Below are 24528 nucleotides of genomic sequence, written 5' to 3'. Positions count from 1 at the left end.
TTTCAAAACAGAGGGCTATGTTCTTGTCATTTGCACAGTGCAAGGAACGTTAATTAACAGTTTTCTACTAGTACCCCCATTAGCTATAACACATGACGCTAGCCAGACTGGGGTTGATCTTTGACTTGGAGTTGAAGTCTTAGAACTTTGTCTCCAGACAACGGTCATCACAGACAGTGTTTTCCAGCCATTTGGATAATGGCTTCTTTATCCCCTAGCATAGCTGATGCTTGTTATGAACAGAATGGTTTTATTGAAGTGGGTGAATAAACCTTAAGAAGCCTTGTTTTTCCACTAAGGTCCATTAGCTGGCCTTAACTGCAATATTTGTTGTTTACATCATGCATACACAAACACTACATGCTAAATAGTCACCGTAATGCAAGCTGCATTTATATATTCCTGTCGTTGGTCGTCTCTCTCTCTCTCTCTCTCTGACTCTAGCACTTTTTTTTCTGCTGGGTCCCGCATGCATGTTTCGATTATTGTTTAATTCCAATGTTATGAGCCAAATGTAATGTTACGGTGTTGACCGGTCAGAAATTAATAGCTTGTTGCGTGACACTGGGAGAGCGGTAAAATTCACCATCAATTCCGCAGGCTGTCCCCAAGTTTAATTACCGTTGGAATGCTGACTGGTATTTTCATTATAGCAGGTTGAAGAAGGGTCAAAGTAGATTTGCAAACGTTCACTTTCTCCCCCGGCAACATTTTATCAGGTGCTTGAAATGGTGGAATAATTATATATCAAGCTGAATAAATAATTGATTCTATAATAGCCCCTTCCTTGTCCTCTTGTGAGACCCGACCTGAATTTTCTACCTCCCTCACTCTGGGCTCATCTGCTTTATTTTAATTCAGTTTATTTGGATAGCGCTCTGTCTTTCTGTCTGTCTCTCCATCTGTCATGCCAAATACTGCATTAAAATTAAATATGATAACAGAATTTTCACGTTTTAAAAAATAGCTTTAGAAGAGTTGGAATCAGATAAGCTTAATAGTCAGGATTTTTAGCTGATCTTTATTATTGTTTAAGGATTTGAGGGATCTATGCAGAAGTAACCTATAGAAGATTTCTTAAAGTCGGCATGAAACGGAAGTTGAGATTGTCATTTTTTCCTTGTTGTGACGTATATCCGAGAGAAACGGCTACTGAAATTAGAAAAAAAATGTAGGGCGGGGCTTGATTTTGTCCTTCGGGAATTGATTGGATCGTTGGAGGTTGGGCGTTGCAAACAAAATGGAGGCAGATTTGAATGCCAGTTTACATTCAGTTGTGGAGGATTTCTCTCCACTGGACTCCCCACCGTTACCCTCCCATGAAGGATTTGTTATTGAGGAGCCCAGGGACGAGAACGAGGACGAGCAGCTAAATTTTCAGGCAGGAATCAGCCCATATTTATACGAACAGGTTCTCTGAGAGGCGGTGCACCGATAGCCGCACCCTCATCGGCTCTGGCCGCACCCTTTCGCCATGGCACGTGACCGAAAGAGAAGAGAGGTCGTTTCGAGGGGGGAGGGAAGGGTAATGTATTTGATTAAAGATTATAAGGGTACATGAATTTAAAAAAAATAATGAAGTGCACAGATAAATAATTTATAATAAACACTACAATATTACATTTAAAAGAAGATTTGTCAAATTTGATTTCATGCCGACTTTAATAAACTCTCTAAGTTCATCAAAGTTTAATAGCTGTTTATATGTGCTGTTGGGGGAATTAAGTCCAAAAGGTTACAACAAGTTGCTTCACTAACACTATAAGAGTGTCTGTCTTGTTGTTTTTAACATAATTGTCAGGGGTTGTATTCCTTAATGGTGATGCGAGGTAAATTTGTGTGTGTGTGTGTGCACATGCTGCCATTATGTCTTGTGTTTTGCTGGCTGTGTGTGCGGCAGAGCATTCTAGTGCAGGGGAGCGGATGGAAAAGAAAAGTCCACATTGAATTAGCTTCCATCACTGTGCTCTAATGCTGTATAATGGCTGCAGACATCTCATGGGTAATAGCTCAGGGATTACAGAGAAGGCATATTGCTCTTAGTGACACCACTAACCTTATTAGAGAGAGAGAGAAAGAGAAAAAGCACGAACGAGAGAGTTCGATGTGAATTTGCAGTGACTGGAGCCTGAAGAGATGTATTATTATAATAGAAAGTACCTGATCCAAATTACAGTTATTTACTGTATCTTGTGTACATGATGACAGCCTCGTTTTTTCCCAGTCTGTGGCATTTCACACATGAAATGTTCAGCTAAATATGTACCTAATGAATTGGGCTTTTAATAGTGTATCGAGGTGTTGCGTAACCTAAACGAAAGCCTTTTTGCATGCGTTGTTATTCATTTCCTTTATTAACCTTTATTTGCAGGCAAGTCACTTAAGAACAAGTTCTTATTTTCAACAACAGCCTGGCAGGAGAGTTAAAATCTCCTGAAAGTCGTACACATACACATTCATTTAAAACATTTACAGGCTGTAATAAAAACACCCTAATTTTTTAAATGCAGAGATTGAAATATATGTCTCTAATTTCAATAACTTTTGTAGCACATTCCAATCATTTGGAGCAGCAAAACCAAAAGTGGAACGACCATAAACATACACATTTTCTTAATTTGAAAAAAAAGAGAGAATACTTCACAATGGGAATAATGGTATACATCTGCAGAACACACATCGTTTGCCTATAGAGCTTGTAGTGTCTTTGTACATATGTATAACACAGATAGATACAACTCCGGCTATTTATCTGTGTCTGTTCAAATAGCCACTTTCAAGTGAGGAAAAATACTCTGAGATGTGGTTGTGGTTTTTAAAAAGTGGGTTTCTTTTGAAAAGCGTTGGTGTAAATGTGTGCCTGAGTGAAAGGGATATAAATGGCAAAAAAAAACTCATTGAAAGCAAGATTGTAGTTTTTGAAAACTGCATTGCCAGCTGGTTTAATCGTCTGGTCATCTGAATTGGATGATTTGTTCCCTGCCTGAGATTGCTTATGGTTTATTATGAGGATACTCTCTTACTCTTTCTTTTCGCTGAGACTTGTGTAGAATGTCCTTCACAAGTGTGAAATGGTTTAATTTACTCTTTCATTAATTGCTTTGGTGGATCTCGAACTGAGCCACACGAGGGGTTACTGAATAGCCAGTACTAATCTAAAACTCCATTAACTCATGCCGGTGGAGGATTTCTGATTACACGAGGGGCAAATCAAATAAAACACTTTGTTTTTTTCTGTTAATGTATTGCTTTTCATTGCTCACATTTATGTTTTGTTTTTCAGACACTTCCATGAAATATAGCTGGGAAATTATGCAACAATATATATATATATATATATATATATATATATATATATATATAAAATATTCCACTATATTAGTATTGCATAATTTCCCAACTATATCACATTAATTTTCTGAAGAGTGAGTGCTGAGCAGGGCAAGTCAGGGTTGTTGTTGCTGTGGATTTGCAAATGTGTTCTGGGTAGTTTTAAAGTTAAAAGAACCCACCTCAAGCCCCTCATTCACACAGTCAGTGTTTGGTATTCGACAACTGTATTTTTTAAATAGCTGGTGTGCATGTGGTTAAGAAAACAAAAGTAAAAAAATAAATAAAAAAAAAGTTCTACATTTATAATCTATACTTAAAAAAAAAATCTCAGTGCAGCTTTTGTTTGGACGATTTAAAACTAGATTACATTAAATTAACCCTTTTTTTTAAACTCTTTTCCCGCCATTGACTGGCAGCTTTAAAAAACAAAAAACGCTGGTGGGGAATTAACCTCAGGTGCTGATTACCTAAATACTTGTTTTGGCAAAATAAGCTCACTAAAAATCTGAAAATCTGCTTAGGTACAAGCTGTTTAATGCACAAAGACTCTTGCAGGATGTTTTCCTTTCACTGGTTAGAAGATTGCATTTGTGTCATCCATTGATTAGCATCTTGTTTTGGTATCACTTGTTATACAGCAGCCATGAAAACATGAAAAAAAAGAAGGTACAACAGAGGACTCTAGGACCAGATAAATGAGGGTGTTTCCCTGGATACGTGCTGTAGGAGACAAGGATGCAGCCATTTGGGGAATTGGACTTGTATCGATTGCCATTATTAGCCATTCTTTGCATGAACACACAATTTGTTGTGTGTTTAAAATTCTTATTTAGGAGACGTTTGTTGAAATCTTGAACAGTCTGACTAGTTCAGAATTTAAATTCTCTTTTCTTTTTCTTTTCTCTCTCCATTGCAGTGAATAAGCACAAACCATGGATCGAGACGTCCTACCATGGTGTCATCACGGAGAACATGGACACAGTACTGCTAGACCCTCCCCTGGTCGCATTGGATAAAGATGCCCCTGTCCCTTATGCAGGTAACGACTTAGCTAACTTAATACACAGCGCTCTGGAATACTCTATTCTGATTGGTCAGTTGTGTCATTCGAGGCGTACAGGCAAATGTGGCCGTTGTCCCTGACAACCAATGTCTTGCACTGTGTATGTCTCACATGTCTCTCGTTTCCTTTTTCTTGTCATGATCTAATTAATTTTCTAGGATCCATATTTCATGTCCATTATATATTTATTAGTTAAGCTACATTGTAATAAGTGAAATGATGTACATTCAGATGGTCATTATATTAAAATAAACACCCTTGAATTTATTTAGCCATTAATGACATTCTGACTGTATATTTTTCCCTTTCTAATTAAATAGTACCTTTTTTCTATCGCTGCATATTTAAAAAAATAATAATTTCAGACAAGATCTTTGTCTAGTTTAGACATGATCATATAATCATATAATCAAGGATCCTATAATTGTATTATTATTATTTGGAACATGGTCCTTTGGAATATTATAATTATAGAAATATAATACTGATTAAAATTTTTCCATAATATATTTAATTCATAGCCATTTTTAAAACAATCCCCTTTTAAGTCTTTAATATGTCCCACCATTTGTACTACCAATGCTTCATTTTGAAGTATGCGGCACATGCAGAATATATATCTTTTTAATTAAATCGCAGCCTTTTGCAGTTTAATCGTGATTGTTTTCCTCATATCTTGTCTATTATAATGAGACATATAAGCTCACCCCAGAACATCCAGGATTATTCCAAAATGTATAGCATTAGATAGTAACAATAGCTTGGTTCTTCAGTGTAGTGTTCCTCTATTCCTTTGTGTGTAAGTGAGGGCGGTTGAGTGTGAGATTTTATGTGTATTGCAGCATAGTGCTCATATAAAAGAGATTTAGTCAACGCTTTCCTCACTGTTATGGAGACAGATCCACCTGACCTTCCTGTTATTTCGGAGTGCATTTCCTGCCTCTATCTCCATTGTTGTGGTGACACACAGCCCTTGTATACGTAGATCTTGTCTGCCTTTCCATGGCCGGGCGTTCAATAAACCAACCGGCCTTGAAAATCTACTCGTACAATGTGCGTTTTGGCTTTCGAGGAGAAGGAGTCAACACTTAGAGTGTCAATCACCTCTCATGGAGCAATGAATGACGGCACAGCTTTACGACTTGTGTGTTGTTTATGTTAGACAGATTCCGACTCGCTGGTTTTCAAGTGCAGGTTGTTCAGATGGGATAGCAGGAGGTTGGGGAGGGTGGTGGCTGACTGATGCAAAGTAATTAAATAAAGTGATTTTATTTTTTCCCAAAGAGGAATGTGTGGAAGTATTGTGACAGGTAACTCTCTACAGCTCATTAGATGACAATGCCTAGAATTAATCTCCTCTCTGACAGCCTTGGCAAAAATCACTTTTCTAGCTTTTATATATTTATTTTTGCAGCTTGCACTTGAAAAGCATGCTGTTTATGGTGCACTTGATAAAGATTTGTTTTTCATATTTTGGAGAATCTTTTAGCTGACAACATGCCTTTTTTTTACAGCATTTACAATCGGCTACTGGTGATGACTGATCTTTGCTGTATGTTACTTCAGTGTGTTTTGTTGTAATATCACACTTTAAAGTCAGTATGAAATGAAAATCCATTCTACATGCATGTTATTGATCTTTAATTGTGAATGATTCATCCATGCATATGATTTTTTTTTTTTTTTTTTTTTTTACATTTATTGACCTTGGTCTTTATCATTAAAATATAAAATATCATTAATAAACTCGATCTTTTGGTAAAACAACATACTTCTCTCTAATGACATATGCCAGATTTCTCTTATCATTAAGTTACTATTTTCATTTCTTACTAATAGGCTGAATTGGTGCCCAAGAATAATTTATTATTATCAATATGGTGCTGCTTAGTATTTTTGAATGAATAGAACATTTTAAAGAACAGCATTTATTTAAAATATAGATCTTTTGTAACATTATATATGTCTTTACGGGTCTTTTTTGGTCAATTGAAATGCCCTTGCTGAAAAAAAGCACTAATGGGGTCCTATTATGTTTTAACTTTTTCAAATTTAGTTTCTGAATAATGTTGCTCTTTTGAGCATAAAAAAGATCTGCTAGGTTATAAAGATCAATGTCCATTCTAAAGTGAGATATTTTATTTAACAGAATTCACTTTCCAAAAACTAAAACGTTTGGACTACAACCATTTTTTACAGTCTATGACTACAACACATTGTTCCTGGCTTTGTGAAGTCATAATGTTACTCATTTAATCCCCGCCCACCGAATATGCAAAAAAAGGGGACGAGGCCTGGTTAAGCTGCATTAGAGAAGACAGTGTTGTTGCTGTGTCAAAGAGACACTGTTTTTTCCACCCTGTTTCCAAAACTCATTTGTTTGACCTTCCTAGGGCTGACAAACTTGGAGTGGTTTAAATTTATTTTAAACACTGTGCCTAAACATTATAACCTCAAGATGTATCTGTGTGCTGCACATTTTACTGAGAACAGCTTCCAGAACCTAGGAGAGTTGAAAGCAGGCTACACACAAAAGCTTCTCCTGAAATGGAGCAGTTCCCACTTTGTCGAGACAATCTGTTGTTTGTGGATCACATCTTGTTAGTATGTCTTATTATTTGTAGTTGCGTTTTCTTTTAACAGTTCCAATTATAAGTTTTATGTTGTTGCTATGATGTAAACAAAGGGCAAAGCTTTGCCTCTGCTCGCCTGCTAGCCAACATTCGTGTTGATATTAGTGCTGCCGCGATTACACTCAAAAAAATGATATGTTGGCTTTACTTAATTTTATTTCGTCAACAGGTTCCACATAACTAGGTTATGTTAAACAAACATAATTTGTTATGTAACTTCAACATAATTTGTTCATATAACTTCAACATAATTTGTTCATGTAACTTCAACATCATGGAATTAAGTCATTTTAAGCAACCCTATTAAAGTAGTCTCAAAGTGATTTTTTAAAGGCTTCCTGACATGATTCGGGTATTTTTTATATTCATTCATTCATTAATATTTCATTTATTTTTAGTAACACATAATTAAATTGTTAGACTATAGCTAGCTATTTGCTAGCAGTAGCACATATTAGCATCTTAAATGCTAAGATTAACATGCTCAAACAAACAGTTGAAATAAATAAATCAGTCCACAGCCAAACAAAATGCTCCACTCTTCTCCACAATGGTAACCCACTGTAATTTAAATGGTGCTAATAATTCAAATGTAATTGAACATTAAACACAATTACACACTATCAAGTCTTCCCCTTTTGTCATTTTCTCAAAAAAAACATAAAATAACACTTAATTTTAACATTTATTCTCTCTTAATTCAACCATATGCAAAGCATGCTGGGCACTAACAAGCACCGCCCAGTTTTAGTTAATGTAACACAAATCAATCATGTAATCCAACACAAGTGGATTAAGTAAACTTAAATGTTACATATATTTAAGCAGATTGAACACAATCAAATTAAGTTCGGGCAAAATGGCAGTTGGCTCGCACTATACTGCCACCCTCTGGATGCAAGAATTTTTCACTTAACATAAATGGTTTGTGTTTAGGCAACGCAATAGGATTTTGTACTGTTAAGTTGAGACATAATTACGTGGACCTTACTAGAAAAAAACATTTCAAGTCAAAAAACACAATTATTATAAGTAAACTAAATATAAATATATTATGTAAAGTGCACAACCTTCCTAGTTCATTTTTTTGAGTGTAGTCGACGCCAATTTTTTTAGTCGACGTGTCATTTTACTATTGACCGCATATTTATTTTTGGTCTCCCGTCTCAAACGGCTCACTCTAATTCACCTCCACACACCAGTCTGTGCCCTGTGCGTGCCCTGCTGGTTAATCTGCCATCCTCTTCCTTCCCCCTCCCCCGCCTTCACTGCTTTGATATGAAAAATTGCGGAGGCAGGTGACGGTGCTTTCACACTGGGCTCGTCTCTGGCTGGTTTGCTGCGGTCCGAGCCCGAGCGCCAGTGGCGGATTTAGCAAATTGGGGGCCCAAGGCGAAGGTAGTTTGGGGCCCCCCATCCAATCTTTAAAAGAGAACGGAAAAAAAAAAATCCGATTTTTTTTTTTTTTTAAATAAACTATTAGCCTACATGGCACTTTCTGGAGAGTTTTGTGCCAAGAAATATAGAAAAAAAAGTAGGTCTAGCAAGTCTTATATTTCTGTAATTCACAGAGATCATCAAACACAAATGCTGACTGAATAGATTGCTAGTTGAGAAACACTGCTTTAATTAATGTTTTTATGATGACTTTGTGAAAGGTTAACTAAACAGTATGAGCCGTCTTCCTGCTGGCCAGTAAGTTATTTGGCAAATTTCATTCATACAGATCTGTATTATGCTATAGTTTTTGATAGTGTTATACATTTCTTACAGATAATCACGATGATCATTGCGTTTGTCTTACCGAATGTGGTAGCTTTATGCAATTAGTTTGTCTATAAGCTTTTTTTTTATTAATGCCGACAGTAAAATGTTGCCAGATAGCCTATTGCTACGAAAAACAAGAAAACAAAATAATAATAATCCGAGATAAATTCAAAGCTTGTGTTTTGGAAATAAGATTAATATATCACTAACATGCAACTTTCCACTTAAATAACTTCCTAAAGTGTCACATTAAATCAGAAAAACCGGTCCAGGAGACTACTGCCACCTTTCCATTAGGTGGATCTGGCAACACGGAGGCTGCACGCGCGCCCTCACTCACAACGCGCTCTCAAGCCCCGTTCACTGCGCTAGCTTCTCGCAGCAACATGCATTGCAAACACTCATATGAGGTGGTTTAAACGGCTAATTAATCATTCAGAGAGCTTGACATTTTATTTTTGAATGTAAAATATGACAGAGTTCCGGACCTCGGTCACCTCATAGCTGGCTACGGCCATGGACTTGCAACATATCGTTAGCACATACCGGGCATCACAAAAAAGTTGTTACCTTCTGCAATTTTGCTAAAAACGTTTTGCTTTCCTCCCGCTTCCTGCTTTTTCAGCACCGCTTGGGTAGCTTCTCTGTCTGTCACTCTGTAGCCTACACTGTCTGTCAATAATCATGAAATCGGTTCTGCACGATCCCCTTGTTTGTTAACATTCTTAAGTCTGAATCGGGCTTGAATTGGTTTGAAATTGATGCCATCCTTAATATTTAGATCTGAGTAGAGATCCCTATTATGGTAAGGGACGTGACATTTGCAAAACACGAGCTAACTGGTCCCAATCACAACACACATGGGCCAGCTAACCAATCACAGCACATTTTGTATTTCGGAAGGAGGAGCTTCATCAAAACAGGAACTAAACTGAGCATTCAGGCCAGACTGGGGAGTGAGGTGCTGTAATAATGTAAAATATGTGAAAAAATAATGTTTTTTTCAACAATCAAGCATGAAAGCATAATTCTAGTACACCCCAAAAACAAAATCAAGACTTTGTAAAAGGGCATAATAGGACCCCTTTAAAATGTCTTATTGAGCCCAAACTTGACCACAAAGAGAATAACTTTAAACTAAGGGCCTTTTTTTCCCTGCATAATCCAGATTTTTTAGGAAACGTTTTTTGGAGAAAGTCTTGTGCACGTATTACTTTGATTTATCAATGACAGATTAATGGTGGATTGCAGCTGTTGTTAAAGCGTCACCGGGAAATGAGTGTTGCGCTCTAATTTGGTGACAGGTGATATTTCACTGCCTTTTCACGGGGAGCCAATGGATACACACGTAAGATTGCTGCCAGGGAGACTCAGAGAAAAACGGGCCCTCCATCTCAATCCGTCATTCACATAATTCTCTTCGCTCCCATTCTCTCTGTCTTTCTTTCTCCGTCCCCTTCTCCTCTTCCATGTCAGACTGTGAGTTATGTGCGGGAGCCTTTGTCATCAATCCTGTTTTTGTCTGTTTAGAGAATGGAATGCGGGCGTCCTTCTGGCACCGCATTAATTGGGGTGTGGGAACACGACCTGGGATTGTTAAGTGCTTCGCCTCGCCCTCCTTCGTCTTTTTCTCCTGCCTCGCTCACTGTCTCCCATGTATCAGCTTGCTTTGATGCAAAATAACGATGATGAGCCTCAAGTCGATGATATGCTGAGGCAGGGATCCTAAAGATGAATTGTTATTTCTGGGGACAAGACTTTCCCCTGTTGAGCAGATAGCGTAGGTCTTGTAGTATGCACAGAGCATTCTCAATCAAATTACTGTGAAGGATGAGCCGGAGTCAGTAGAGGAAGGAAAAAAAAAGAAACGGCAGCTTCATTTGCTAATTCTTTATCTCGGTTGTGGCTTCAGCAGCTTCTTTCTCATTAATCTCTTCTCTCAGATGATGTACAATGCTGTATTGTTCCGCCAAACTTTGCCTTCCTTGCACCAGATTAGCTAACAAAACCCAAGCTAGGAAGCAGTCCTGGGAAACTATGGATGGATTGCAAAAACCACACATGAGAGTGAAAATAGAAGGATGTAGTGAAAGAGAATCGCAGCGCCTGCAGTTAAGATTCTTTGCAATTGTATTGTGTTCCTTTTATAGAAGCGGGAACTGAATTGAATGATGAAAATGTTTTTTTTTGGGGATCACTTTGCATGTTTTCTGATTGTGTTTGGACCACGCTGTCTAAAAAAAAATCAATAGACTTTGCAGTTGGATACGCTAGTGGATTTTGCTGTTAATTAAATTATTGAAAAATAATGCCTCTCTTCTGTGTTAGAAACTGTAAAAGAACTTTGGCAGTACTTTGATCTTGTTAGTCGATGAAGAGAGTGTTGATTATGTGTTGGTCACAATCCTCTCTAAGGTGTGACCAGCTGTCATTTAAAATTAAGCGTTGTACTTTATGCATAAAATCACATGTATTTTCGGCTCAGTCTTTTTCCCACAAGGTTGCTTGCTTGATGTGAATAAGAGCTGATTGGAGTGTCAAGTCAAGTCACCTTCATTTATATAGCGCTTTTAACAATATGGACTGTTTCAAAGCAGCTTTACAGTGATAATATGAAATTAAAGTAACAGCGATTGTTTTGGCTTTACAGCAGCTCTAGAATAAAGTTATTGTCCAGCTAAAGTTAGTTTTGATCGATTCACTTCCGTTCCAAAGATCATTAGTTATTAACTTAGGGGCCGCTTACACGACACCGTTCTAACAGAAAACCCTTAATGCGCTCCGGCCCGCTCATTCGCACAACAACAGTGTTTGGTGGCTCGTGAATGCAAACCTTGAAATAGGTGCAAGGCTTGAAGAGAAAAAAAAGTCTTTCTATATATATATATATATATACACTCACCTAAAGGATTATTAGGAACACCTGTTCAATTTCTCATTAATGCAATTATCTAATCAACCAATCACATGGCAGTTGCTTCAATGCATTTAGGGGTGTGGTCCTGGTCAAGACAATCTCCTGAACTCCAAACTGAATGTCAGAATGGGAAAGTAAGGTGATTTAAGCAATTTTGAGCGTGGCATGGTTGTTGGTGCCAGATGGGCCGGTCTGAGTATTTCACAATCTGCTCAGTTACTGGGATTTTCACGCACAACCATTTCTAGGGTTTACAAAGAATGGTGTGAAAAGGGAAAAACATCCAGTATGCGGCAGTCCTGTGGGCGAAAATGCCTTGTTGATGTTAGAGGTCAGAGGAGAATGGGCCGACTGATTCAAGCTGATAGAAGAGCAACTTTGACTGAAATAACCACTCGTTACAACCGAGGTATGCAGCAAAGCATTTGTGAAGCCACAACACGCACAACCTTGAGGCGGATGGGCTACAACAGCAGAAGACCCCACCGGGTACCACTCATCTCCACTACAAATAGGAAAAAGAGGCTACAATTTGCAAGAGCTCACCAAAATTGGACAGTTGAAGACTGGAAAAATGTTGCCTGGTCTGATGAGTCTCGATTTCTGTTGAGACATTCAGATGGTAGAGTCAGAATTTGGCGTAAACAGAATGAGAACATGGATCCATCATGCCTTGTTACCACTGTGCAGGCTGGTGGTGGTGGTGTAATGGTGTGGGGGATGTTTTCTTGGCACACTTTAGGCCCCTTAGTGCCAATTGGGCATCGTTTAAATGCCACGGCCTACCTGAGCATTGTTTCTGACCATGTCCATCCCTTTATGGTCACCATGTACCCATCCTCTGATGGCTACTTCCAGCAGGATAATGCACCATGTCACAAAGCTCGAATCATTTCAAATTGGTTTCTTGAACATGACAATGAGTTCACTGTACTAAAATGGCCCCCACAGTCACCAGATCTCAACCCAATAGAGCGTCTTTGGGATGTGGTGGAACGGGAGCTTCGTGCCCTGGATGTGCATCCCACAAATCTCCATCAACTAGCAATTAGCAAGATGCTATCCTATCAATATGGGCCAACATTTCTAAAGAATGGTTTCAGCACCTTGTTGAATCAATGCCACGTAGAATTAAGGCAGTTCTGAAGGCGAAAGGGGGTCAAACACAGTATTAGTATGGTGTTCCTAATAATCCTTTAGGTGAGTGTAATGTATACACACTGAACAAAATTGGTGGGGGTCATTACTGCTGTGCTGCTTGGAAACGTCTGGGGTTGAAGCTTTATTTTTCGTTAATTTGGCCACTGTTTCAAATAAATACCTAGGGTTTTGTTTATTTTCTTCTAATAGGGTTGAAAAATAAGCAGATCTTGCAGTTTTTAAGGCCTCTCTGTACACAATCGTGTTCTCTTTCCACGAAATGCGAAAACTCTTGTTTTGTTTTCTTCCAGTTGCACTCCATTTTTCTGGCTGCTCTCTTAAGGGCCTGAGTGTGCTCGCTGTACCACGGCGTTGGACTATTTTCTTTAATCTTCCTTAATGCCGAGTTCAGACTGCACGATTTTCAAAATAATCGGGTCACTGTTGTTTTCACACTGTATGACTATCTGGGGTAACATTCAGTTGCTGCTGTGTTCACACTGCACGATGGATCGGCGACAGGAGGTTTCAGACTGCATGACTTTACAAAAGAAAGAATCGCCGACAACTTATGCCTGGTCCGCAAACTACGTTTCACAACCAAACAAACGCGAGAAGTGATAGGAAATAACGGAAGATCACGCGTGCGTGAGACCGGAGTTCTCGCACGACAGTGAATGTGTTATTAAAAATGATAGTCTACAAATTGTATGTGCACTGATTTGTAGCGAAAATGAAAAAGAAAAAATAAACAGTTTATGCTGGAAATGGTTGGGAAGACGAGGGGAGCAAGGACTGTGTTTTGCAAAGAGAGTTGGGGGTAAATAAATAATTTTGCAAATGTCCTGCTGTTGCTGCTGGTCATGCAAATGTTTGTGGTTTGTTTTTGTTTGATATAATTGTAAATATAGGCCTATCTATTAAAATACTGATATTCTGGTCTATAACTCCTCCTCCTCCTCCCTGTATCTTGCTCTCTCATTGGCTGTCGGTCATCGCCGATGTAGTTTTCAGTCAGAACACATTCACACAGCAGGATTGTGAATCGCCGACAGGTCCAGATATTTAGCATGCCAAATATCTCACGGGCGTCGGCGACTCGTCGGCGATTCTCTCAGATCGCGTCTTTGCTCATTCACACTGCGTGATTGTCATTCGCGTGAACGAGCACCGATTTGCCTGTGATTTCGGGCATTTGTCGGCGATTTCTCAAAACCTGTCGGCGAGCCAAAATCGGGCCTAAAATCGTGCAGTCTGAACTCGGCATAAGTGCAAAGGAGCAACGGTGTCTAAAGTGCTGGAAAAGAGAGAGTCAAAAGTTTCTGTCGCAATATCGAGTTCTTCTAAACTATCTGGGATGCTGAGGAGATGAAACTGATCAGGAATGTTATTAATAAAGCAATCTTTAGTAGCTGAATTAGGTCTAACATGTAACACGGAGTCGGCTTTGAAGTATACACTTAGTGTCATGTATATCATATTTTGTGACAAACAATTTAAGAGGTTCATAATAATCATGGAAGGTTATTATAAACACTATAAAGTACATCAAATGTCCCAAAGATATACATTACTGACACAACTTTAACTTGTACATTTACTTGCTTCTGACCTACAATTCTACACACATTCATCAGTAAATAAATAATGAAAGATGATTAGTTTTTTTTATGTGGGCTTTCTAAATGATAAATGCAATTAGTTTCTATGCTTTCGGTTAATTAATCTGAGATATAGATGCTTAGAGGACACTTAATAAAGCAGATTAGGGGGCGGTTTAAACAGGCAGCATGAGAAAAAAGCGAGCAGTGGAACGTTTAACCAAATGTGTTTCATATAAACAACCTTGCTGAGCGATTGTATAATTGTCCTTATGGCTTTCAGTAATAGTAATTCATTTGATGTTTTGTAGATCTAATTAGTTTTTATTCCTATTTGACAGTATTTGGTGAACTTTTTTTTCCCTCAAATTTCTGAAATTTTCTCTGAAAATGTAACCATAGTAACTCGACCACCTATATTGTGGACTGTGAAATGGTTCATTCCAGCCCCGTTCACTCCGGGGTCAGCTGTGGATGAAAGTCTAGGAATTATGTGGAAGTGTGTCTGACTGAGTGAGTTTTGTTGTGATGTGCGCCCCGAATGAGAGTGTGCCCTACATTTCGCCTACATGAAGTAAATGAACAATGTGCCATATCTCTGTCCTCCCCTGGAATTACATTCAGTGATCCCTGAGGGTCGAGAACCATACCTGAGGAACTATTTTACTAAATAATGATTCTCTTACTCGTATAATTTCATCATAGTTTATACACTCGGGGAGACAAATTCTGAAGTTCCCACTGCAAGAAAATCACATTCTGACTTCACATTTGTAGGCACTAATCAGTTTAGGAAGTCTTGTATTTTTGTGCGATGCTGAATATGCATTTTCGTGTTTCTAATTTTTCCCTTTTGTTTTATTATTTTTAGTAAGGCACCAAACCGAAGCGGCTGAGCCAAGCATTTTTTTCAGGATTTCCCATGATGCTTTGTGAACGCTGAAAATACAGTGCCTGTTATGAGTGTGAACTATTGTTTGGCACATACTCTGTGGCCCACCGGGATGCATCCCAAAGATGTCCCCAGATGTTTTTTTTTAAAGAAATTCACAAGCTGCCTCCATTCTTCCCAGGTTGTCAGCGCTATATGTGGCGGAGAAGAAAGCATGAGAATCATACGAATGAGTGATAATGAAAGAATGAAAGCTGAGAGTTCTTGCTTTGAATCCATCCATACTGCTGGTGAGGTGACGTGTTCAATTTGGCTGCCAATATCTCCCGTTTTGTTTTGAAGAGTGTTTGTGTTTGAAAATTGAGAAGTGTTACCAGAGACTCGAGGTGAAAGTCAAATTAGAATTCTGAGAATGTGTTAGATCCACAGGGATCCACACTGCCGAATCCCTCATGCCTTCTCTTTCTGAAGTGTAGTTTACTGCATATATCTCTTGCATGGTGTACCACCACTACCTGTGAGATATATTTTGATTTATAGATGTTGTTTTAATCAGCCTCGGGTCTTTGTTTATGCTACTTTCACAGAATTTAAGAAGCTGGCCTACCCTGCAGTATAGCTTGCTTTCTCAAAGCTGACAATGATAGTATGCTATCAGTTCAGTTATTGAAATAATAAAAAAACTATTTTACACTCTAATTAAACGGTTAAGTACGGAAATATTCCTGTGAGGTCTCTTTTAATAACTGAAGAAATTCATTACGAGGGTTCATATGCCACAATCTCAAAGTATTATCTTTGACTTGCACCTAAGAGAATGGAAATGAGCTCTTCAAGAGGTAATTGGTAATTATAACGACACATGCTTATAATACTGAATATTTAGACTTGCATTTGCAGCTGTGGTAGCCAAATGGAATAAGATTTGACAGCATTTTCTGATTAGTGCCAATGGCTCCTAAAAGCCCATTCTAACTGGAAAATGTCCACCACTGTAGCCTTAGTGCTGATTAAAATGACACTTCCACCTCCGTAAGAGACTGGGAATTCAGCCAGACATCATTTGCGAGCATAATTTAATAACATCTTAAGGTGTGCGGATGAGAACGAACCAAACACGGCTGGTTTTAAGGGTCTCTTTAGAGATCCCCCGGCTCGGTTTAATTAGCTTCTGATTGATGGTATGATTGTAAAGAGCCTGGCGTTACATTTAATTTAGCAATTTTTATGGTTTAATATTGTGCGTTTTCAGTTTGGTCCCTGATTCCCCAAAGTTTCCGCTGAAATGCATAACTTTTTATATGTCTGACCTGTTACTTTCGCAGAATTCATCTCGCAGGAGGGTACCTTGAAGAAGCTCTTAGAAGCACATTAGCAGCAGACGTATTATGATCCCTGATTCCTTTGAAATAGCAAAGAAGGTTTATTATACCTGGAGAAAGCGATCCGTTAGCATTCCCTCTCATCGCAATGGCAGTTGCTCAGCTGGTGCAGGCCTTCCCGTATTTATGCGACCTGCTTGCAGCCATCTGTGCTTATGAGCACTCTATTTTTGGGCACAAATGTTTTCGAGCCAATCACCATTGATTTTTCTTTGTCTCCTCTTTGATGTTACAATACAATACAATACAAATTTTATTTCTATATCACATTTAAAACAACTGCCGTTGACCAAAGTGCTTACCAGCATAGATAATACAACAAAAGCAATTACATACAGTCACACAAAATTAAAACCTGTTCACTGATGTTATTATACTTTTTAAATGCACTCTTTTTGTTGGCTTGCTGTAATGAAAGATCGCATGTGTCCCTGCATCCAGTTTTGGAGTAAAAACATACTTATAGTATGCTAGATAAATGCCTGATATGTTCTACTGAGGTAAACGTTGACTAATGTGATGCATCTATCACTAAACAGGCTCACTTTAGGGGCACAGTGTAGAACAATGCATGTATGTAAGTGAATATTTCTATCGTTATTAGAAAGCCACTTTAGAAGACCATTTGAGTATCTTTAATTTCATTAATTTAGATCTCTTTCATCAGGTATAAACAACAAGGCTCAGAATATAGTTATTGCAGTTTAAACCATGCATTATGTAGCAGATTCTTATGAAATGCGCTTGGCCAGAGTTAATTTTGGACCCTGGGAGTTTGGACAAACTTTTAGTTTACATAGACAGCAGAAATGTACTTGCAGTAACTTACTAAGTCTTGGGAAAATATGCTTGAAAGTTGATTATTGATTCTCCTGCGGAGCTGACAGAAAACAAACAAAAAAAGATATGCTCTGAATGTCGAGACAAAGCAAAAAGAAGTGTAGATTCTAAGTTAAGACTAAGGACAGAGGACAGTTCTGAGGACAGATTCAAGCGGGAACTGTTATCACACAAGGAGCGATAACCTCCCACTTAAATGAATTGCATTGATTTAGTTTTTTTGCACATCATACTGTCTATAACTTTGAATTACCAGTCCATATTCTGCAGACACTATGGAAATCCATATTGGCTCCTCACCCTCCTTCCAAAAATATGTCTGCTAAAAGTGCCTGGTGCCAAGTTCTGTGATGAGAAAACAAATTTTCCTCAAGTGAAAAATGATTTCTCAAGCACAGGAAAGAATCCGACTTGAGAGGGTCTCTTGGAGAGCAAGTGTTAGGGCGTTGATCAAACCTCTCAGGTTCTTGCACTGCGTCTGGTCTTGATGAAGGTACAGGAGAAAGGGGAAAAAAAGCCTATTTTCCCCCTTCCTCCCTTTTCTTTGTGCTTCATTTAATCTTTTTGCTGCTTTCTCTTTCTGTAAAGTGAGATGGGTCTGGACATAAAGGAAGGTAGTGCACATCAAAGCATGTTGTCTTCAGGGGCCACTATGATCCAGACACTGATCCATTCTCATGTGAGAGTGAGGAGAGTGAGAGTCGATGAGTACAGCATCTTTCCACTTCCTTTCTTGTCTCAGGCTCTTTAGAGATGATTTGGCCTGAAAGCAGCTGAGATGAGGAAAGGAATGAGACAGCGTACTGGAGAGGGTCACTAGGGCTTTCTGATTGTTGGCAAAAATGAAGGAATGATTTGGGTTTGCTGTTCAGACAGTGAGATTGCACAGAGCAGGAACCAAAAGTAAGATTGCGCATTCCCTTCGGCTCTCGGAGAGCGCCCTGTCAAACTTTCAAGTACTTACAGTATGGGAAACTCATCTCTGAGAGAGAGGGGAGGGGAGGGGAGGGGAGGGGGTCAATATTCAGTGCAAAACGTTATTCACTAACCACCCACAATCCAATTTAACTAGACACTATCTGTAGTGTTGTAGGGCTGTGTTATGTGTATTTAAATGAAGTTGTTGTCATTCTTTTCCACTGTTAAATCATGGGGAAACCATTTTAGTAAGGCATTCCTGGGTCAGACATGTTTTGATGGTCCTGAAAAGTTCTTATCCAAAACCAAGGGGTGGTGATGGCGCAGTGGATAAGACACATGCCTTTGGTGTGAGAGACCCGGGTTCGAATCCACTGCGAGACACCAATGTGTCCCTAGTTGCTCCAGAGGCGTGCGACCTCTGACATATATAGCAATTGTAAGTCGCTTTGGATAAAAGCGTCAGCTAAATGAATAAATGTAAATGTAAAACCTAACCATTAATCTAGGGAAATGAAAGGTTGATAGAAATGGTGTATACGCCATTAAAACCCTAAAATTAGCACTGAACCTAACTCAAAAGTCTGATTGTTAGAAATGTTGTTTCAAGACCAATATTTAAATGAGATGGATATGATGGCTAGATGGAACTGCATCACAATACTGTTTTTAACACAGTACTACATTTTCTGATGATCAGTAATTCATCAAACTGTAAAATTATGGGGATGGACGGGTATTATAACCAGTTATATTCACACACATAGGCCTGGTTTCACAGGAAGGGTTTAGATTAAGCCAGGATTAGGCCTTAGTTCAATTAGGACATTTAAGTAGCTTTTATAGATATGCCTTTTAAAACATTACTGCTGCATCATGAGACACAACTATGGCACTGACATATTTTAAGATATGTCAGTGAAAGTTGCTTTGTTAAAAAGCTTTAAACATGCATTTTAGTCTGGGACTGGGCTTAAGCCTTGTCTGTGAAACGGGAAGTTGTCGCACTTTCAGCTTTTTTTCTTTTTTCCACCAGCACTTTCAGCATCCTCCAAAACTAAACACTTCGAATCGGAAAGGGAAATATGCAGTTTGTAAACAGCATTCAGCGCAGATTTTTTAGGAGTGTTTATGCATTTAACCTGATTTGCATAATTCACACATTCATTGCAAGGTCTAAAACAATGCATATGCAAATAAACTGCGATGCCAATGGGCACAATCCATTCTTAGTTAACTAGTCTGCATGTTTCCATAGACCTTTTTTTTAAATACATTTTTATAAACCATTTATAAATACATATAATATGCAAATACTTTCTATATTATGCCCAGGATATGCAGCACTTCTTATTCGTAGGAATCCTCAGCTGGCAAGTTTTATCCTTGAATCTTCATTAACCTGTTACTTTCATTAATTTGATATCCTATCCACATTTAGAGGATTACATTCAGATACTTTCTAAAAACACATATCAGCTATTAGCTTAAATTTGTCTTTGAAAACAAGGAGTGGTTTACTAAATAAGTATCATTTGGCTCCATTTACATAATACTAAAAATGAGCTATGAGTCATGAGCTAAAATTCAGCCATAAAAGCACTGCATGAATAAAAGTTTGTCTGTTGGAAATATGATCCAGATTACACTGATGTGTGCGTGTGTGTGTGTGTCTGGAATCATAAAGCATATACTGTATGACTGGCAGCACTCTAAGCCGATTAGAAAGCCATAACCTCAAAATATCAGTAATATTGTTAACGGGAGCAAGCTGTGTAATGCTAATGATGTAAACTATAAGCAATTTGAACGGGATTTTATGCCTGGTAGATAATTCTAGGTCTATATGATAAAGACCTGGTCCTTTGAAAAAATCAAATAAAAAAAGCTTATAGATGAACAAGTAAAAAAAAGCATGTATAAAAGGTTAATGTGGCAGATCTAATGAGATTGAAAGGTTCTGTAGTTCCTAAAGGTTCCGAGTTCAAAGCACTCATAATAAAAAACGTGGTGTTGGCTGATGCAGGTAATCCGCTTCCCGCCGAGCTGATGCCATTGTTACAATTCTTCAATCACAGTGTTCTGTGGTTGGATTCATACAGCGAGCTGCCTTTCATCTCCTGTAGATGGAGAATAAAGGGGAAAATTGTGTATATTTTTTCTTGGTCTTTTTTCCTGTTTTCCATTATCTCTAGATTGTGTTTGTGAAATTAGCAGGGTGCATTTGGGAGTTTTTTTTCTTCTATGGCAACAGATTGACATGAGCGTGACTCAGTCATTGAAATGTTATGATCAGCTCACTGTTTTAGCTGATTTACTGGTTTTTGGTTCCAGTCTAGTATTAGCATGATCAAGTAATTTGCATTTTGTTATTGAGATATTAGGCTTTGTGAGACTTGATTATTTATGCTTTTTTTTTCTTCTTCAGCAATTTATACACAATTAAGTTGGAAAATGATGGCAGAAATGCAGCCTTAAATTAATAACACAATTTGGGCTACAGCAGAAACGAACACTAAAAGTGATTTCTGCTGCTTTCTCAATTTGCTTAATTACAAGCTAATGCAAAACAGTTCTTCAATATTTTGTCGCAACTTCATTTATTAAACTTAAACAACTGAAATTAATTGATTGCAATCCATTTAAACTTAAAAAATATGGACAACATGAAAAAAAGAGAGAAAAGTACATACTTTTGAGAGTGCAAAGGAGTATAGGAAAGTTTTGGGACATACTACTACAACATCATAAATGCATCTGCCACATAGTTACATGCATCCTGTCATTGTTACCTTACATATCAATAATTGTGTCATAGTGAACGCCATTAATGTGTACTCTCCACATATCAGTTTAAATTACGCTACTCAACATTTCTTCCTGCCATATTGGAGAGTAATAAATCTGCTAGTCATGGATCTTTTACAGGGAGGACATTCCTCATGTTTTTGCATAATGATGCATTTAAAGAGTTCATATGATTCTTTTGAATGTTTTCCTCTCCTTTAGTGTGTAATGCATCTGTTTGTGCATGTATATTATCTACAAAGTTACAAAGCCCATAGTTTTTTGCTTGCTAACATGTGCTAGTAGTTAGATATTTTATTGGGCGCATTGGCTTACCTGTGACATGCCTGATGTTATTGTTAATTCATAATTCTGCTATGAATGAGTAAAGTTTATGGCTTAATTTAATCTTAAGAAAACTCATCTTGTTGAACTTTGTTGAACCACTGGTCCCTACTAAATCGAGTTCAGCCAAAGCATTATTATTATTATTTTTTTTTTTTATGTACATTGTATTTGAGTATTGGTATATTTGGAAAGCTTTCAGTTAGTTGTTACAAATTAATTTAGTTTAATTATTTAAAAAAAAAAATCATTTTAATAACAAACCACTTTGCTCAAATAAATAAATGTAATGCAATGTTAATATAATTAAACAAATAAGTCAGTTTTCACGATTCTAAAATTCTGCTTTAATCCCACAACATCCTGTCAATCTTGTTCTCTTTGCTGTGTGTGATTATAGAGCTGGGAGCTGATCACAGCAGAGGCTAATCACACTCTAGCAGTCTGTCCGCCCGCAGCGGCATGACATGACATGCCACAGTTTCTTGCCAACATCTCACGGTGAAGTTTAGATGCATCGTTAAATTCAGCCCTGACTCGACGTTTGACTTTCAAGGTTGTAGACATGGAACATACGAGTGTAAAGCAAATAACTGCACATGCATTCAGCCTTGAAATAGAATCCATGGTGCATCCATGTGATACCCAAATGGAGAGTTGGCACTGTGAGAAAAGTCGAAAGAAAATGAATTGTACATACAGAGGAATACCGCTTAACCTTTCAGTCAGTGAGAATCCTCAAAGCCTTAAGTGCCATGATTCAACCTGGACGTTTGGTGTGGGCTTATGTGGATAATTCTGCCGTTTTCGCTGCCAAAGGTGTTCCATCAACTGAATTCTGATGGAGCCACATTATAAATGCAGTATTGATTGTTGAATAACTTCTGCAGCTCTTTGTGAGCTGACTTTCTTCTGGGTCAAAAGTGTCTCCTTACTCAAATAATGTTCATTCTCATTCTCATCGATCCTTCTCTTGAAAAGAACAGCCCATTTTTGGAAATGTACAGGCATACAAGCAATCTAGGTGATTTTGTTGTGTTTATCGCCATTGTGGGCTGGAATAGGAACAAAAACTAGCGGCTCTAGGGTAGTTTGATATTGTTTTTCATTGCGACAATGGGTAAAGATATTGATAATGTACCGCTTTCCAGTTAACAACAGTGCTGCTATTGGATTAAAGCCTCTCTTTTTATTCGTGGCTGTGATTATTTCGATTGAGTTTTATTTTTAGAATAAATGAATGCCGCCATGTATGAATTCTCTTTGATGTGAGACCTGGAAGGATATTGTTGTTCTGCAGCTATTTAGCAGGAAGAATGAGACAAATGATGTTAAAGATATGCTGGTAAAACACAGTTAGTTATAAATGTCAGCTTGTTTCAGAAGAGTAAAAATTGGATTATATATAAATGAAACAAGGTTACATTGTTCTTTGACAGCTTTGTAAAGATGTGCAGCTCATTATAGAAGCAGTTCTCAGTGCAAGATAATATAAATAATGATTTACAGATGAGCCATGAACTTGTCACTGTGATTTTTCCATGTTCCTGGATCAACATATTTTGTCGATCCTGGAACAACATTTCTGTCCAAAAATGTAGTCAACCCTATCCCTATCTCTACCTTATCCCTAGCAGAGGGAAATGATAGGTGATCGACACTGATGTAAAGCACCTAACCCTGGTTGTACGCCTAAACTCGACATAAACTGTAAACTTATCCCTTGAATCTTATTGGTTGATTGGAATGTTGTTCCAGATGTACTTTGGTGAAATCACGTTCACCCCATTATCTATCATTTTGGTCATAGATTGTTTGAAATAATATGTAGTAAGGCTAACAAAGACAATATTCAGGAATATTGTGCTGATACAGGCCAGCTGACAGTCTTGCCTGGGCCCGGGACAAGATAATCTTAGATGGGCCCCCCCACGCCCAGATCTCTCCTTTTCCCTTGCTCTTCCTCTCCTGTTCCTCTCCTCTGCTCTTCCTCTCCTCTGCTCTTACTCTCCAGTTCCTCCACCAATTACAATTTTCTAGGCCAATTCTGATTTTAGATCAGAATTCCGTTTTTCTAACCACTTTACAGCAGACTTCCATTTTTATTTATTTTTATAAAACACCATATACTTTTACCCAAACTGAATAATAAAAACACGTTTAAATGGGTACATTTTCTATAAACGTCTTCATTTTCTTTTCTGACATAGCCTACTGCAGTTCTTGTTAAAACACACTAGACATGCAAAATCTGTGCATTTTGGGCACTTTTTGTGTGAAATCATATTTATTTTTTGTCCATCAAAAGTGTGCTTTCACTTTTAATTAAGCATGAGCAAAAATAGACTCGGATCTGACCCATTATCTGTTCACCGATGCCGACAGTGACGCATTTCAGCCGGCTTTTTATTTATCATCTCCATAGATATATCTAGTAGTAAAGCTAATGCAAGGGCTAGAAATCAATGAATTCTTTGCTAATACTTCCTCGTCATCATGGAGAGCAGACGCACCGCTTTCTCCTTTCCACAAGCGCTTGCTCTCTCCCGTGGCGTCTGTCGTTGCTATGCAACAATGAACTTGGCGCGCCTGGAAAAAACGAGCGCGCCGCGTCGCTATTATGAGCTAATATCCAAAATATTTCGATATGTGGCTCTTTCCTCATTTCTTATCAACAAGTGGATTTACAGCCACCACATCAGCAGCACCGCCGGTCGCCATGTCTCAGCGCTTTTATGAAGAGGACGCAACTGCACGCGCTTCGGGCATGAACGCGCATCAAGTACCGCTGTTTCTTACCTTGCTCTACGTTGACTTTACTAACATTAGTTTCAGCTTCACCGTCACCAACTTTTTAAAAAATATTTGTTTATGACACCTCTAAGGCCTCTATTTTCTTCTTCTCTTCTT

At 38.2% G+C, this 24528-nt stretch overlaps 1 protein-coding gene across 1 annotated transcript in view; it reads left to right on the top strand.

The window, feature by feature from the left end:
• The window catches only part of clstn2a (calsyntenin 2a), a 277397-nt gene that overhangs the window by 130816 nt on the left and 122053 nt on the right, over positions 1-24528 (top strand). Inside the window, exon 2 of the mRNA XM_056241145.1 lies at positions 4250-4372. Coding sequence (XP_056097120.1) covers positions 4250-4372 — 123 coding nt within the window. The remainder of the gene's footprint in view (positions 1-4249; positions 4373-24528) is intronic.

Source organism: Rhinichthys klamathensis, unplaced genomic scaffold (assembly GCF_029890125.1).
Source record: "Rhinichthys klamathensis goyatoka isolate OS25496 unplaced genomic scaffold, OSU_Roscu_1.1 h1tg000631l_1, whole genome shotgun sequence".
Classification (NCBI taxonomy): Eukaryota; Metazoa; Chordata; class Actinopteri; order Cypriniformes; family Leuciscidae; genus Rhinichthys; species Rhinichthys klamathensis.
The sequence above is the reverse complement of the archived record's forward strand: the minus strand, read 5'-3'. Positions and strand labels throughout refer to the sequence as shown.